General features: G+C 40.7%; 1 protein-coding gene across 5 annotated transcripts in view; it reads left to right on the top strand.

The window, feature by feature from the left end:
* The window catches only part of PDE7A (phosphodiesterase 7A), a 361,811-nt gene that overhangs the window by 254,022 nt on the left and 91,065 nt on the right, over nt 1–16,724 (top strand). Inside the window, exons 1-2 of one of the 5 annotated variants that reach the window (XM_059901829.1) lie at nt 3,376–3,435; nt 3,546–3,697. The exons of 3 other annotated variants lie outside the window; for them this stretch is intronic. In XM_059901829.1, coding sequence (XP_059757812.1) covers nt 3,560–3,697 — 138 coding nt within the window. In that variant the 5' untranslated portion in view covers nt 3,376–3,435; nt 3,546–3,559. Of the gene's footprint in view, nt 1–3,375; nt 3,436–3,511; nt 3,698–16,724 lie in introns of those variants that run through there. One more of the 5 variants, XM_059901830.1, reaches the window with a different exon arrangement.

Below are 16,724 nucleotides of genomic sequence, written 5' to 3' on the forward strand. Positions count from 1 at the left end.
TGATGTGTTAATAGTAGGTAAACTTATATCTTAGTATATAAGTTACAGGATAGCCAAGGTATATACTGTGACTTGTCAAGAAGAGTAATTAACATCACTCAAAGACTCCATCCTCTTGGGGAAGGAGGGAGCTCTTTTGGGTTATATGAAAGAGAGTTGCATCATATGGACAGAGGCATGATTTTGCTATCGTCTTTATTTGAAAATTAAATACAATTAAAAGAGTGTGTATGGATGTCAAGTTGGCAAGTGTTGGACCGGGGTGGTTATGTTCTGACAGCTTAGCTAAGTTGGAACTACATTTCCCAGAATTCTCTTCCTTTTATAGTTTTGGTTATGGTTGGCCACGATAGAAATTTGCAAAAGGATTAAAAAGTGGAAGTGAAGCACCAGCCATTACACTTGAAAGGTCCCTGCAGGGTCCCAGGCACCACTGTTATTTTGCACATGATCCACTAGCTCTCCTCACTGGCAAGGGGGCAGCTCCTCCAGCTTCTCTGCCCTCTGGAGGAGGAACATGTGTGGCAAATCAATCTTGCTCTCCCTCTCTCTCGCTCTCTCTCTTGCTCTCTCTCCCTAGCCGTCTCTCACTCGCTCTGTATATACCCTATAGGTCCTGTTTTTCTGAAGAACCCTAATACACTCTCCAATACAGTAAAGAACACTGAAAACAGCTGAAGGTCTGGTCTTGAGCAACCACACGGTGTGGTGGAAACGCATGGCTCTGAAATCATACAGAACAGAGTTCAGTGGCACAAATGATTTATGGCCTCGAAACCTGATTCCCCATCTGTAGAGTTGGGATCCAGTTTTTACTTTTGCAGCTGTTGCGTAGGGCTAAGTGAAACACTGTATATAGAATACCTATCACAGTTCACAGTGGGTGCGTAGTAAATGTTAGCTCCCCTCTCTGCTGAGGGAGATCTGAGTCTTGTTAAACGATTTCATCAAGTCTCTTAGATGTTATTAAGTATGACAGAGTTACTTGGCATATACTGTCTGATATCACACCAATACTGCTTTCTGGGTGTTTAGATGAACACAGAATTCAGACATTACTTGAGGTAAGTTCTGCCATTTATCTGTGGAATATCTAAGGCAAGTCATGTTTCCCTGAGCCTCGTTTCAATTTAGAAACTATTACCTCATGGGGTTTTTGTCAGATGTAAATACGAGGGAGAACTCAGCTTAATCACAAGTATACAGAGGATGCTCAAATCTGCTAGACGTCGTGGGAGTAATTAGGGTTTCAAAGATGACTTGGGTCAGTTGTTGGGAGACAGGCTGGGATCTGCTGCAGTGGTTACACCTGGACCAACAGCTCCTCAAGCAAGAGAACGAAAAGAAACAATAAGGGACTAAAAATAAATGCATGAATACACAGCTGGGGCAAATTATGAACAACAAGCTACAAAAAGACCAAAAACCCAACTGCCACTTCTGAGCTGTCCGGAGCAAAAGCAGGGTACGGTGCATGATCCCTGCACACAACACCGTCAAAGGGGTGGGTAGACTGCCTAAGCCACCCCCCCAGCACGACCCCAGGATCCTCCCCTCCCTCACCCCATCTAAGGGACCAGCTCAGGACTTCCCCCACCCCCACCGCCCCCCCCCCCGCCCGCCCAGTTAGCAAGGGAACCTGTTACTTGTTTTCACTCCCTCCTGCAGTAGCAAGAGGCCCAATAAAGCCTTGCTTGAGCTTCCCGTCTGGCCTCTTAGGAATGAATACAAGAACGCCGGTTGGTAACAGTTGCGCTGAAGGGAAGCTTACCCTCTAGTGAGGACAAAAATCCATGAAACCACATTGGAAGTGATATCCTTTTAATAGTAGAAAGCAGACAAGTAAAAAAATGCTCACGAGAAGGTAGAAACTTTTAAGTGATATAAAAGAAACAGATGTCATGGAAAGACGATAAAAGGTCTTGTAGACTTCTGTTGATCTATGGGATCAAGAGCACATGTCACCTGATCTCATCGGTACTGGCTATGCAGTACTTTCAGAGACCTGCCACCTTGCCAGTGGTTGGCTGGGCATAGCACAGAAGTGGAAGCCTGGGTGACCTGAAAGCAGAGCCAAATCAACAATTTTGCCAGCAGGGGAAAGCTTGTGCAGGCTGATGTCCCAGAGGCTGGAATGCACTTGAAACAAAGGGTTGCAGCTGAAAAGCTTTGATGGTTTGGGAAGAAATGTGACAAAATGAACCTGCAGTTTACAAACCACGTCAAGAGTTATTTTCTCCTGCCTTCTAGAAATCAAAGCCAAGAAACGAAAACACTTTTGGTAAAAGGGCACGCAGTCTCCTTTCCCCCTCTGGCTTCTCATTTTCATCCTTCCCTTCTCATATTTTCCAGTGCATACTCTCACTTCTTCTTTCTCAGCCTTGGTGTTCCCCCCACCCCCACCCCTCGCCCCCTCCCCCCGCCCGCGCTCTCGGCTCCGCTCTTGGCCCCTCCGCCTGGGACGGCCCTGGGGCCGCACCTGCCAGGGGAGCGCCCAGCCCGACCCCGCCGGGGGACTGGCAGTGACGTAGCGGGGAGGACGGTGCCCGCGCGGCCCGCTGACGTCACTGCCGCAGCGGTCCCGAGCGAAGCCCAAGAACGGGAATTCGAGGAGGGAAACACGGCGGTGACCCCGCGGTCGGGGCTGGACGCAGCGAGTGGGCCGCGTGCTTTGGGTTTTTGGAGCCGAAAAGCCGAAACCGCGCCTCTAGTGTAGGCTGAGCCCACCCCACACCCTCAGCGCGCCCGAACGCCAGAGTTTAGCGATAAGGGGAATGTCCCGAAACGGTGGGGCCTCGTGCGCACGCGCCTTGGCTGGGGGGCCTGCAGGACGAGGATTGGTGGGGGAGGAGGGCAGCGTGAAGCGGGAGAAAACGGTGACTGAGCTCCAAGGTGCGGCACAGGAGGCGGGCGACTCAACCCCTCCGCTGCTAGCCGGTCTCCCTGGACGCTGCGGCGGCGCGGGGCCTGCGGCGCAGCGTCGTGACGTCACGGTGGCGGCGGCCGTGGTTGGCGCAGGGTCCGCGGCTACAAAGTGTGAATTACGCCGGGCTCGCGCTGGCGGCGGAGTGAAGTCAGGCTCCGGGGGAGGGGAGGGGCAGGACCGCGGCGGCGGCGGCCGGAGCTGGTGGCTGCACCCGAGTCCCGCGCGCCCTGCGTCTCGCCGCTGGCTCCAGCAGTCTTTTCTTGCACCGCTTTACTCTGTCCTTGCTCCGCTCCTGCGCCGCTGGCCCGGACCCTCTCCTCTCGGCCGAAGAGCCTGGCGGCGCCGGGGTTCCCCCTCCGACTTGGCTCGTGCTGCCCCCGCTTGCACCCCGGAGCCGGGCGCGCGCTACTCTTCGTAACCGTAGCCGCGGCCCCCGCAGCGCCTTGCCGCCGGCAGCCCGGGTGGAGTGTTGGGGTGGGGGAGGCGTGAGCGCGGCTTCCCGGCCCGGGGTCGACGCCCGCCCGCCCTGCCCCCGCCTCGGCCCGGAGCCCCCGAGCCGCGGCCCCTTCCCAGCGCAGGGGCCGGCGGCCGCGGCAGGGCGGGCGCCGCGCGGGGGCAGGGCGGGCGTATTCAATGGAAGTATGTTACCAGCTGCCGGTGCTGCCCCTGGACAGGCCGGTGCCCCAGCACGTCCTCAGCCGCCGAGGGGCCATCAGCTTCAGCTCCAGCTCCGCGCTCTTCGGCTGCCCCAATCCCCGGCAGCTCTCACAGGTAAACGCCGCCGCCGCCGCCGCCGCCGGTGGCCCACGCCTGGGGGCTTCTCTGTTGTTTCCCTCCTCCCACCTGGCTTCACCTCCGCGACCCCTACTCCCCAGTCCTCGCCGTTCACCCCAGATCCACCACTGCCCATTGTTCGGGGATTTCTAGTCTGGCCCCTCGATTCGAGAGCCTTTTCCTTGACCCTCGGGGCTTCAGCCCCCCGGCCTACTCAAGCCAGGACCCGGGTGGGCTCTGGGAGCCCTGCAGACCCTTCCCAGGCCCGCCCCCCTCCGTGCTCAGCAGCTTAAGACTCAGGAATGACTTCGTCTTCCTCCCTTTCTCGACGTCTCGGTCTGGAAGTTGGGACTCTCTTCGTCGGCGGTGGCCCTGGGCACACCTGGCCACCCTCACGCCCACACACCTGTGCTAGGTGCGCGCCTCCCCCCCCGCAGCTCCCGCGCGCCCTGCGGTGCTCGGACGGTCCTGCGGTCCTCCGAACAATAGGCCGATTCCCGGTTGCTCTTCTCCCCGACTCCTTCGATGATGTGGATGGACCCTAAGTGGTATCGGTCTCCAGAGTGCTTCCTCGAAGCTTCGGTTTTCGTAAAGTTGATAGGCAGGAACCAGTTTTGTTTTTAATTGGATAAGGAGGTTTTAATAGAAAAACTACTGATGGAGCACTCCCAGAAAGACTTTGTTTTGAATGGTCCAATACCAGTTGCTCCTGAGAATTTCGTGTTTTGTTTTTTCTATGGTGATGCTGTTGGCCCAGCTTCTACTTCTGGCTGATTTTGATTGCCGGATTTAAAATAGGGAGGCTAAAAGAATTTTGTTTTGTTTACATTTGAACTGAGTGAGTGCCCTCCATTTCTGCTGCCAGAACGTCACATGTTCACGATCACTTTTTGAATCACGTATATTTATTTTTCCTGTTGATTAATATTAGCTTCTTTTATGGGGGTATATGTTTTTCTCTCCTATTATATTGTAAATATCTTGAGCCCGGTCTGTATTTCTTTTGGTTTTTACTGGTAGTGTGGGTAGCACCCGATAGAGATTTACTTACAGTAGGTGTGTCCAGTAAATATTTGCCATTTGCTTCTTTGCCTAAATTGTTTGTAGAGAGAGAGCAGTAGCCTACATTTGGGTTTCTCTGTGAATTGTTTTTATTTAAAATCAGACTTCTTTCGCAGGACAAGGTGGTATGCTAATGAGGTCAGAGCCAACTTGTAAAGATCACTATAATATTAAGTGACATCTAAAAATAATGCTACATAGTTACTTTTAAAGTTAGGTCCGTGATCTGCCTTTACAGTACTGCTTAAAGCATTTTCAGGTTCCAAATTTAATACTGAAGAGATACTAATGCATTAAAAAGGTTTTTAATGGCAGTAACTTTTTCATTTCTTATATCAGCAGCACATGACTAATACCCATTTCCGGTTCAGTCTAAATAATCAAGGCAATCAGTAATCATTTGTAAAATTATAAAATGTGAATAAACTTACTTGTGCTCCCCAAGGAGAAAATGAATGAGATGGGAGATTCCAAGGGAGCTAAAACAAGTAAGGCTGATGCCAGGGAGTTTACCTGATGTCGTAATTAATCCACAGAGACCAACTTTAAGCTCCATTCCTTCTTGACTCATTTCCTAGCCTTAGATTTAAATGGGTAATGGAATTTTAAAAATATGATTGGCAGATAAAGCAAATATTGTATAGTCACACCATACTTACTATTCAAACTTAAAAAAATTGTTTGTACCCCAAAGTGAAGTGTATAGGAACTTCTGAAAACTTGGACAGAAGTTTTCCTGAACTAACACTTTTTTCAAATTAGCGATGCACAACATTAAAATGACAGTAAACTTACCATGATGCTGAATGGGTATATTTATCATTATCAAGACTTTGATTATCATTTAATACTAAAACATATGTCATAGTGATTTCTTTAGGGCCAGATGGGAATTTGTAATAGACTGAAAAAGAGGTAGAAAATCTTGGAATCTTATTTAGAGCTCTATAAAGTAAATATTTGGTTAAATCAAAAGCTTTCTTTACCCTTGAATCTTCAGTTTCTAAGTCTTCAGTTACAGGAATTATAAAAAGTTTGGGTGGTTTTATAGTTTTATTTAAAAGACTTTAAGAAATCTGTTTTTCTTTTTCTTTTTCTTTTTTTTTCCTTAGGCACTAAGTAGAACAGTTATTTATATTAGAGTACTTGTATTTTAAAATACGTTCACAACTAGCAGTCTTCTCAATTTTCATTGTAATATGGGAGCCCAGTTCTTAGTAGGGACTTAGTAATATTGGTTGAATGAGTGAATGGCTAATGAAGTTAACTCTGACTGAGCATCAGTTGAGAATAGGACATCAACAAAAGGACTTTCATCCAGGTATAGCAGTAACTCTTTTATCCAAAACTTGGCTATCCAGACTTTAACAGATTCAGGAAGTAAGCGAAGACTCTGAGCAACCAAAGTAGATTTGGAGATCCTCTCAAAGCCAGTGTGTTTTAGGCAAAATTCTGACAAACTCGTTTTCCAAGTAGCAGCAGATTTGAAGGGGGATGGGAGGCTGCTAGAGTCAGGTTCATACTGATAGCAGCAAAAGTTGACAGCTGACGCACCAAGGGCTCCGGATCAAAAGAAACACTCTTCAAAGCCAAAAACTTTTAAAAAGGACATAGAGTTTGGCATCTTGAGTGTTATACAACACAGTTATGTTTTTGACATTAGTCAAAATAGTATTTAATAGAGTCTGTTTTTAAAAGTTGAAAGATTTGTACTGTTAAAAAAAAAAGAAAAATCTCCATGCCGAACAGTTTAAGTGTTGATGTTTAAATGGACGAGCCCGAGTTATTTGGAAAATTCATTTATGTGGAGCACCAACTCTCCCAAGGATGCCAAGTAAATGAAGCATTAACTTTTTGTTTTAAACCAGGTCATGTACTACTTTCTCAAATGGTTAATACGAATTTTTTAATTATTTGAAAAATAAGGATAATAGAAGATGATTGATCATTGTTTTCGCCATTTGGGGGATATCCGTTGTTGATAGTTGAGTATAAAAACATTCATCTTGCAGAATACATTTCTTATTTGGAAAAAAATATTGTGAGACCAAAAATTATCTTGTTCACCGCTGTGGCCACATTGCTTTGCATAGGTAGGTGCTTATTAAGCATGGAAGTTGAGTTAGTGTATTGATAGCATGCCAAAACACCGCACCTGGGATTATTTCAGTCAGATTTTCTATGCACTGGAAACAAATCTTATTTGGGTTAGAAATCTGAGGTTTAATTTTTAAAATTTAACATAAATCTATGATATGTATTATTATTGAACAAAATTTTGGGATCTAACATGTAAACATATGCTTTTAATACCATAATAAGCTAAATTGGATTTCTAATTTAGCATCTGTATCTTTTTTCTTAAATAGACTTGATTTTTTTAGAGCAGTTTTAGGCTCACAGCACTGTTGAGTGGAACACGCAGAGATTTCCCTCACCTGGAACATGCATAGCTTCCCCATCATCAGTATCCCCAACATGAGCAGTACACGAACCTCCCTAATACATCAGTATCACCCAGAGTCCATAGTTTACCACGGGGTTCATTCTTGGTGTCTTTTTTTTTTAATCCAGAAACTATTCCACAAATATTTACTGAACACCTCTGTGAACGAGGCTCCTTGTGTTAGGTGCTGAGAAAATGTAAAGAATTAGTAGTTTAAAAAAAAAAAAAAAATCACTTGTGAGCCTGCCAACCTAACCAAGTTTTTCTTTTGAAGCATTGCCTTCCTTATTCATAAACATTTTTCACCTGTAGTCACAGTCTACCTCTCTGTTGTCTGTGGTAATGTTCTAAGTATATGACAAATTATCGAGGTCCTGTATGTGCCAGAACAGTTCAGAGCCCCTTGGGTAAAAGTTGGTTTCTCCTTGAAAAAGCTTACAGGATTGTGGTGGGGAAAATGGTATGCTTATATGTGATGTAATTTTTGTACTGGGGTTATCAAGGTGTAATGAGACCACAAGAACTACCTAAATTTCCTGGGTAAATCAGGGGAAGCCTCACGTGGTAGTTAAGCCTTAGGCTAAGGCCTGAAGGTTAAGGAGATGTTTCTGGGTAAATGGGTGCATGTAGGGGAGGAGGAGAGAGGATGGCGCAGGTAGCTATGTAGACCAGCACTATCAAAAGAAGTTTCTGTGATGATGGAAATGTTCTCTGCAGTATCTAAGATAATAGTCACTAGCCGTATGGCTAGGTGAGCCCTTGAAATATGACTAGTTTTGACTGAGGGATTGAATTTTAAATACAGTTTTGTTTAAATAACTCCATATGGCTAGTGGCTACTGTATTGGCAGAGCAGGTGTGTAGTGTGCTTAATGATGGTTAGTAGTGATGTCATGTTGATCTGTCCGTAGCACATTCTCCGGATGCGGAACATGAGAGCTACTTTCAGGTTGTTGCTGTTGGCTGCAAAATTTCATTTAATACCTTCATGCAAGTTTGATAAAGTCCTTAGAGTGGAAGCACTAGATTGGGTCGAGAGGTAGGAACACTTTTTGACTTTCTAGAATTCTCTCTTCTTTTACAGTGCACAGGTGAATGAGCATATTTCTTTCATCTCCAATCACATAGTATTAAATTGTAATACTTATATGTTAAATAACCATTTTATAAATATTTTATAAACATTTATATAAATGTTTTACTGCTTCAGTAGATATGCTGTGGTACACCGAGTTTGTTTTCACTTGCAGTAGGCAAGAGTGTACAGTTTCTCAACTGTTTTTTGTACATTTGCATTACCTCTTTTGTGACATTTCATTTGCATATCCTGTGCTTATTTATGGAGGCTCTTATATATCTAATCAGTTTGTAAATAGCATCATTTCAAATATTGTTAGCATAGTTGTTGCCTTTTCACAAGCCTGCGTTCAGAAGCCAGTACAGGGGTCGTGTGAACAGTGGTGAACCGGGGAGTGATTCTTTTCCTGACACCTTCCTCCCTGCCCACTCCCAAGACACTCCTTTGGTTGGGACCTTGGTTTCATTTTTCTGTTTTCAGAAATGCTTCGTATTTTGATTTAAATTCAGTACTACCGTATTTTGGCTTATACTTCAGCACAAATATGTCTTTATACTATACTTCAAATAACATGCTCAAGCATAATATTAATGTAAATTTATAGTGTATTTGGACTGCAGATTTGATTGAGGAGTAAGGTGTTCAAATTACTGGTTTATAAGTTGTCATCAGGAATGCGTGTAGTCTGTGGGACGTGAATTGAGAGGTTTTAGACCTATGTCCAGATTTTGCTGCTTTGTTGCAATGCCTAGAGTTCTGTCAGTTGTACATACTGTCTACTCAAAAAAAATTTTTTTAAACACAAATGTCCTGCGAGAGGTAAAATATTAGGCTCTTTGCAGGAGTTAGGAAGATTAGGGCGCGCGCTTTGGGTGGAAGGAGGGAGAGGGATGTACCATCCATTCTCTTCGAGGCAGTTTGATAAGACTTCTGCTAACACTTTCGTGTAAATTTCTTTCTTTTTTTTTTTTTTTAATTAATTTATTTATTTATATTTTTTTTTATTTTTGGCTATGTTGGGTCTTCGTTTCTGTGCGAGGGCTTTCTCCAGTTGCAGCGAGCGGGGGCTACTTTTCATCGCGGTGCGCGGGCCTCTCCCGTTGAGGAGCACAGACTCCAGACGCGCAGGCTCTGTAGTTGCGGCTCACGGGCTTAGTCGCTCCGCGGCATGTGGGATCTTCCCAGACCAGGGCTCGAACCCGTGTCCCCTGCATTGGCAGGCAGATTCTTAACCACTGCGCCACCAGGGAAGCCCCTTAGTGTAAATTTCAACTCTTCCTTTCCCCTTCCCTCCTTCCCTCCCTTCCTCCCTTCATTCTTTTTTTCCTTTTTCAGAAAGGATTACAGCAGTTTCAGAGAATTGACTTCTTTTCTGGGGATGGATATAGAGACAGGCTTGGAAGAAGAGAGCTGAAGAAAGGGAAACGGACAAAGTTTAGCTTAACTCAGTTTTTGTCTGGGATCATTAATAGTCATAAAGACACCTAGGAAATTTAGATGATAAAGAACCCTTATTGCACGCAGATCCTCTTAATGAATTTAATTTTTTTCTTTTTCTGTACTAAAGACTGTGTGTATCACATTTGTTGTGTGGCTATAAAATCTTTCTAATTTTGTTAGAAGTCTCTTGACTCAGTATCTTTAGTGGAAGTTTTCTGGACATTCTTACATTCCCTTTGGCCACTCCAGAAAACTTCAACAATTAATTTTTAATCTTCTAATTTAAAAACAACTCAAAATATTTTTTTCTGGCTACAAATTGCTCGTATTTTATGATTATTTTGAATGGAGAGAAAATTGAGTGTATATTCTCTTCCACATTTAAATGGCCTGTTCTTGCCTGAAAATAAGGTAGACCGTTAATTTTTAACATTGTTGCCAAATCATTGTTGCCAAATGTTGCCTTTCAAAAGATTATTCACAAGTAAATGACACTTTTTGCATGGTTGCATTCAGGTGTAAGTGTTCATGCGATCAGTATGTGAGGAAAGGAATAAAAACTGTATTTGTAGATGAGCCTTTTAAATTTGCGGGGCTTCATTTTGGCTGCTGGCAGGAAGCCTTCTGAAGGGATCTGTGCCACTGATCCTGTGGTTGACATCAGAGTCTCTCTTGCTTATAATTTTGAGTAGGAATTTTGGATTATTGCTCCATGCCTCCACCTGCTGGTAGGGATGGCTCTTCGTTTTCTGAAGATGATGGCTAGAGGGAGGAGAGGGCAAAGGCAGGGCATAATTTGGGGAAGAAAAATTATTAATCAGATAACTAAATTTCAGCAAAACCTACTCTGTTTCTCGAAGTTTTGAGTAAACCAAACTCCAGCTCAGGACCATGTAAAGTACTTGGTAAACAGTGCTTAATAAAGATGCAGTAGTCTTGCTTCAGTATTAATTATAATTATTTGTTTCCATTTATTGATGACCTCCTACATGCCAGATACTGCAATTGATGTTTTTAATCTTTACAAAAGATTACTTTATGAGATAATTGGCAGTACTCTCATTTTCACCAAGGAGTGAGTAAACTGAGCTTAGAGACATTAAATCCCATTTTTACCAAGAAGTAAGTAAACTGAGCTTACAGGCAAGTTAAATAGCTTGTCTGAGGCATCAGGCAAGATCTTGGATAAGAGCCTGTCATGTTCCACACCCTTACTTTCAAACTGGTCTCCCTCATTGGTGAAGGTGAGTGGAATATAGTTAGACTTTTAGGTTTACGGATTATAGATTTTGTTGGTTCATGGATCTTGATAAACAAAACAGATTTGATGATTTGAGACGATTATTTGAAATGATAACCTTTGCTCTGGTCTTTTCAAACCGTATCTGGAATATTTTGTTCTAGATGCCGTGTTCTAGGAGGAGATGATTAAGCTAAATCAGACTCTGAAGATAGTGACCAAGAGTGGTGAGGTAATTTGAAAACTGTATTGTTTGACAGGTGACTGAAGAAATTGGAGACATTTAGTCTGGAGAAAAAAGACTCAGGTTTTGGGCCAGGAGGGGTGGGAATGGAGGTGGGAAATACTTGGTGAGAGATGGTGGAGCATTGCTGTCTTCCAGTATTTGAAGGATTGCCATGTGAATGAGAGGGAGGAGAAGAGGATTAATTTAGATTTTGATTGGTTGTATGTTCTTGATTGCTATACCCTTTTCCTACTTTGTGAGGTCAGTTGCTAATATACAGGAAGAGATCCAAGCTTAAAGTTGTCACTTGTCCAAGGCCACACAACTAGGTACTGGAAATGGATTAAACTCTGGGTCATTCTGACCCTAAAGCTCATGCATTCTCTTCTACTTCCTCTTCCTGCGTGGAAAAAGGATGTTACCTCAGAGGGTAGATAAGGACCAATAGGTAGAAACAATAGAAATAGAAAGGGAGATCTTGTGTTTAAGCACACTAGTAATAAAAGAAATGCAGGTTAAAAGAATGATACTGATTTTTGCTTTCAGATTGACAAATTTTTAAAAAATAAGTGTATAGCTTGAAGATTATACTCATGTAATGCTAGTAGGAGTCTAATTGTTTTACGTTTTCTGAAAAGTAATTTGGCAATTGAATAAAAAAATTAATACTTAGAAAATTAATACTTTTGCCTGATAATTTACTATTGGGTATCTGTCCTGAGCAAATAACTAGAAATGTAGATAAAGATTAATGGTCTTCAAGGATATTCATCATGTATTTATCACTGAAAAATTGAAAACAAATAATTTATAAATGGTTAAATTAACTATAGTATTTCTTATTGTGAGTATATGGTATTTATCTTTATATTGTATGACCACTAAAATGCATTGAAGAATGTAAAGTATGTACAGTGTAAATAGTTTACAAATGGCTAAATAAATTTTAGTATTTTCTACTATTTCTGTATTGTGTACCCACTAAAATACTTGGAAGAATTTGAAGAATATTTAATTGCATGAAGAATTGCTTACAACCTTAAGCTAGCAAACAAACAAAAAAAAACCTCAGGGTATTTACAGATTTATCCCGATTTTGTTTAAAAATAAATCACAAAATATATACATATTCATATACTGTGCATGATTGCAAAAGGAAAAAAAGCCAATATATGTTCCAAAATGCTAACTGAAGTTATCTCTGGATGCTGAAATTATAAGTAATTTTTAACTTTTTGTTTAGAATTTTGTGTAATTTTACGTGTTCTTCTTTTCACATGAATCTCCGTTTTAACTACAATAATCCTAGAAAAAGTCAAACAAGTTGTATTTGGGCCCAGATCTCTGACAGAGATGTCCAGAGAGGAAGTACACTGCCTCATGAGATTAAAAAGTCCCGAAAGATACTTGGATGAGGTTCTTGTCAGGGGGTTTGACTTTTCTGGTTCTGTCTGACTTCACGATTTTGTAATTCTTTGGGTGACTCAGCTGTATGCGTGACAGGTATTTTTGTATAGCTCTGATAAGGATAAAGTAGCTTCACTCTCCATGGGAGATGTTGGGAAGTAAATTTAAGTATAGTTATTGTTTTAAAGAAGAGCTGTTGGATGACAGCGCGTGAAGAGATCTTGAACAGTGGCAGTGGTGGAAGGAACAGAGATAGGAAGTCAGGAGTTAGGTCCTCGGAACTGATTTGATTTGAGAGGTTAAAAACAAACAAAAAACTTCACCTTTTAAATTTGGGAGACCAGGTAGATCATGAAGCTAGTAATAAAAATACAAAAGGAAGAAGAGGCAGGTTTTATTTTTCTTCTTGTCCTCTTTTGTGTATGTGTGTGGAGGACTGGGGGAGGGTGGTGGAGGATTGGGGGAGGGTGGTGGAGTACATTATAAGTTTACTTTTTAAATATGTTGAGTTCAAGTGTCTGGGAGCCCTCCAGGTTGGGATGTCCAGTAGGCAGTATCTTAGGACGAAGGTTAAGACTAATGACATATTTTGACTTCTATTACAAGGGTTTTCAAACATTTTTTGCTCACATATCCCTTTGAAAAACTAGGGGAAAAAACTCTCAAAAAACTGGATACCTTCTTACATATCTAGAATTTTTCTTCCAAGTGTAATTGTAAATGATGTAGATTTTGGTGTATTATTTAAATCACAGTTTTAAATACATCCAGGGGAATTTTTAAAATTTGATATCCCCATCATCTGTTTTAATAAAACGTGAGCAAGTTCTTAATTTTAACAGAATCTTTACATTCCTTATTTTTCTCTTTGAACTCATTTCTGTTTGACAGTCTCTACATATTCTTATCCTAATGTATTCTTTTATACTTGAAAGCATTTTATCAATCACAGTGTCATACTTTTCTACAACAAAAGTAAATTCATTCATTAATTTAATAGATGTAAATAGAAAGTACTTAAGCAGTGTCACCCAGTTCTTCTGAGTTTTATGCAAAAACAGTTATAATTTAAAACATTTGAAATTTCCTGTGTCTGTAAGGCTGTGTCAGATTTATTTTGGATCGAGTTACCAATACAGTGATAACCAGTAGACAATCAAAACAACATGTGAGTTATTAAATTTAATAAGTATTAAATAGTGAAAATTTAATTGGAAATGCATTTTGTTTATTTTAAATCATTTAGAAATCTATTTTATCCATTTATAAGTATTATTAGAAAAGATGAGGTTCTGCACTGATTCTCTTCCTTTTTTACTTTAAAGTATTGAGAAATCTTGTCCACAGATTTAGTAGATGGTAATAAAAAGTGCTTTATTTTAGCAGTATCACCCATTCTTTTGAGTTGACAGCAAAGTGATCCACAATCAAAAATACTTTTAAGGCTTTCTCAAGTAGCACATGGATTTGGTTCTCCTTCCATTTTCATGGAAATAGGAGCTGGTGACCACTTGATTTGAAAAAAATTTGATACCCTTGTCTGGAGAGCAATTAACTTTTTCAACATTAATATTTTAAACTCTCCTTTTGGCTCCTCAGCTGTTGTTAGGGCCCAGCTCCACAGTAAGTTTCAGGACTTGTAGAGATTTATGTAGGGCAAAAGAGGAGAGGTGAAAGGGGAGAGGAGGTAAATGAAAACTGACGTGTCAGTAGAATGGTTCTAGAAAATTGTACATATGGAAGTTAAAGACCTAGAAATCAATTCCCTTGAAACTCTCCATGCCCAGGTGCTCCTCAGGGTATGTATGCATGACCCAGTTTGTAGACCACTGTTTACTGTATTTCACCTTATTACCTTGTTGCTGTATTTTACTGTTCTCCATAGGCATACAGAAATAATACCTTATATGTCAGGTTTTTTTTTTCCTGGTTTTGATTGCTCATAATCCTGGATCTCCATACTTAATCATTCTAGGCCTTCTTTAGGGATGGAATCAGAATATTAATGCTTGAAAGAGACCTTATAAGTAATTTAATTGATCTTCAACAGTTTGAAGATTTGATTGTTGAGACTCAGAAAGGTCAGGATTTCTCCAAGATCACGCAATTAGAAAGTGGAAAAATTAAAGCTGTAAACTTAGTTCTTCCAACTTTTAATCTGTTGCTTTTCTCACTATACCCCTACTTCCTTATAAAAGGATTGATTTGTAGGATTTCCGTAAGTAGCAGTCTTTCTTTACTGAACATTATTCCTTGGAGTAGCATTTGCTGATAGACCAGTGATTATTTGAACAAGTTAAAGGACAAACACACTCAATTTTTAAGATGTCTGAGTTACTTCTACTTAAAATATAGTCAGATAAAGCAAAACCATTACTGAAAGTGTATTGGGCCTGTTGGGAAGATATTTGTTAAAATGTGATTTGGGTGTAACTTAGCAGGAATAACCTTTTAAAAAGGAACATATATTTCACCTGTATTTCAAAAATTAACTTAAGAATAAAACTTTTTTTTCCACTTTAGGGAATAAAAGAATTTTAGCAAATAAAAAAATATTCTTGATATACAGAGAGCTCACTCTCTAAACCATTTATGTGTTTACTGTGTATGAAAGGATGAGTGGTAGAATCCACTTCTTGGATTTTTCTTGATATTAAACTTGAAATATATGTTTATTAGTTACCTACTAACTATCTTGGAATTGTCTATATCCGTTGCCTATTTTTCTATTGGCAGCTTAGTATATTTTAAATCAGTTTTTGAATTTTATATTGATAATGAAAATTTTGTCATATTTGTGGCAAACTTCCACCTTTTTGACTTATTTTTATTTTAAAAAATTTATTTATTTTTGGCTGTGTTGGGTCTTCATTGCTGCGCGCGGGCTTTCTCTAGTTGCGGTGAGCAGGGGCTACTCTTTGTTGCGGTGTGCGGGCTTCTCATTGTGGTGGCTTCTCCTGTTGCGGAGCATGGGCTCTAGGCGTGCGGGCTTCAGTAGTTGTGGCTTAGCTGCTCCGCGGCATCTGGGATTCTCCTGGACCAGGGCTCGAACCCATGTCCCGTGCATTGGCAGGTGGATTCCTAACCTCTGTGCCACCAGGGAAGTCCCTTGACCTATTTTTAATAAAATGATGTTCTACCTGTACTGCTAAGCCTTTATCTAGTAAGTCTTATCTCTTTAATGATGTAGTCATCAGAGGGAATTTTTGTTAATAAAAGTTTTCAGCATTTTAAATTCTTCCACACAAACTTTTTATCTTCAGCGTAGTAATTTGATAAAGATCTTTTTCATTTTAGTAAGTTGTATGGATTGTCAATAACAAATTATAGCTAATTATCTCTTTGTATTTTAAATATATTGTAAAAGGAAGGTGACATAAATACTTTTCCAGAATAGAACCAAGAATGTGAAATTGGAGGAAAAATTTTATGCTTGGAAAATATATTGAAAATGAATGACTTGAGAACTTCTGAATGTACTTTCTAAGCATTCTCACCACTAAAGCAATTGGCATGTAACCTATCTCCCTCATGCAAACATTTTTAATTTTGTGATAATAACTCAAATTTTGTAGTAAGAAAAATGGAAAGTAGGACCCATTTTACATGGCTTTTCTAAAATCTCTAAAATTTTAGAGAGAATTTATGTCTTACAAACATTTAAGAGGATTTTTAATGGCTTATAATATTAACATAAAAGAAGACAATTTGAAGATAAAAGCAAAAACATAGATTACCTGCAGTGTGTAGAACCAACATTTTCATTTTTCTTTCATCACAGTGAAAATACTCCAAATTCATTTTCAGAGAAAAACTTTCCAGAAGTGACTTCAAGAATTTTTTGTGGTTGGCCTCAGTTCATTTCCATTTGAGGTGTAGTTTTAATAACTTTTTCAAGGCTTTCCACATTTGTTTCCCCATCAGTCGTGTTTTTTAATTTCCTTTTTGTCGTTTTTTTGTTTGTTTGGTTAAGTCCCTTAGAGCAGGATTCAAGAGGGCTGTGCAAGAAAAGCCACTGAAGATGTAAAAATAAAATTTTAGAATGTTTATTTATGTTTATTTTTAACCTTATGGTTTCAGATCCTAATTTTATTTATGTTACATGGAGTACATAAAATTATATGT

Source organism: Balaenoptera ricei, chromosome 17 (genome assembly GCF_028023285.1).
Source record: "Balaenoptera ricei isolate mBalRic1 chromosome 17, mBalRic1.hap2, whole genome shotgun sequence".
NCBI classification, from domain to species: domain Eukaryota; kingdom Metazoa; phylum Chordata; class Mammalia; order Artiodactyla; family Balaenopteridae; genus Balaenoptera; species Balaenoptera ricei.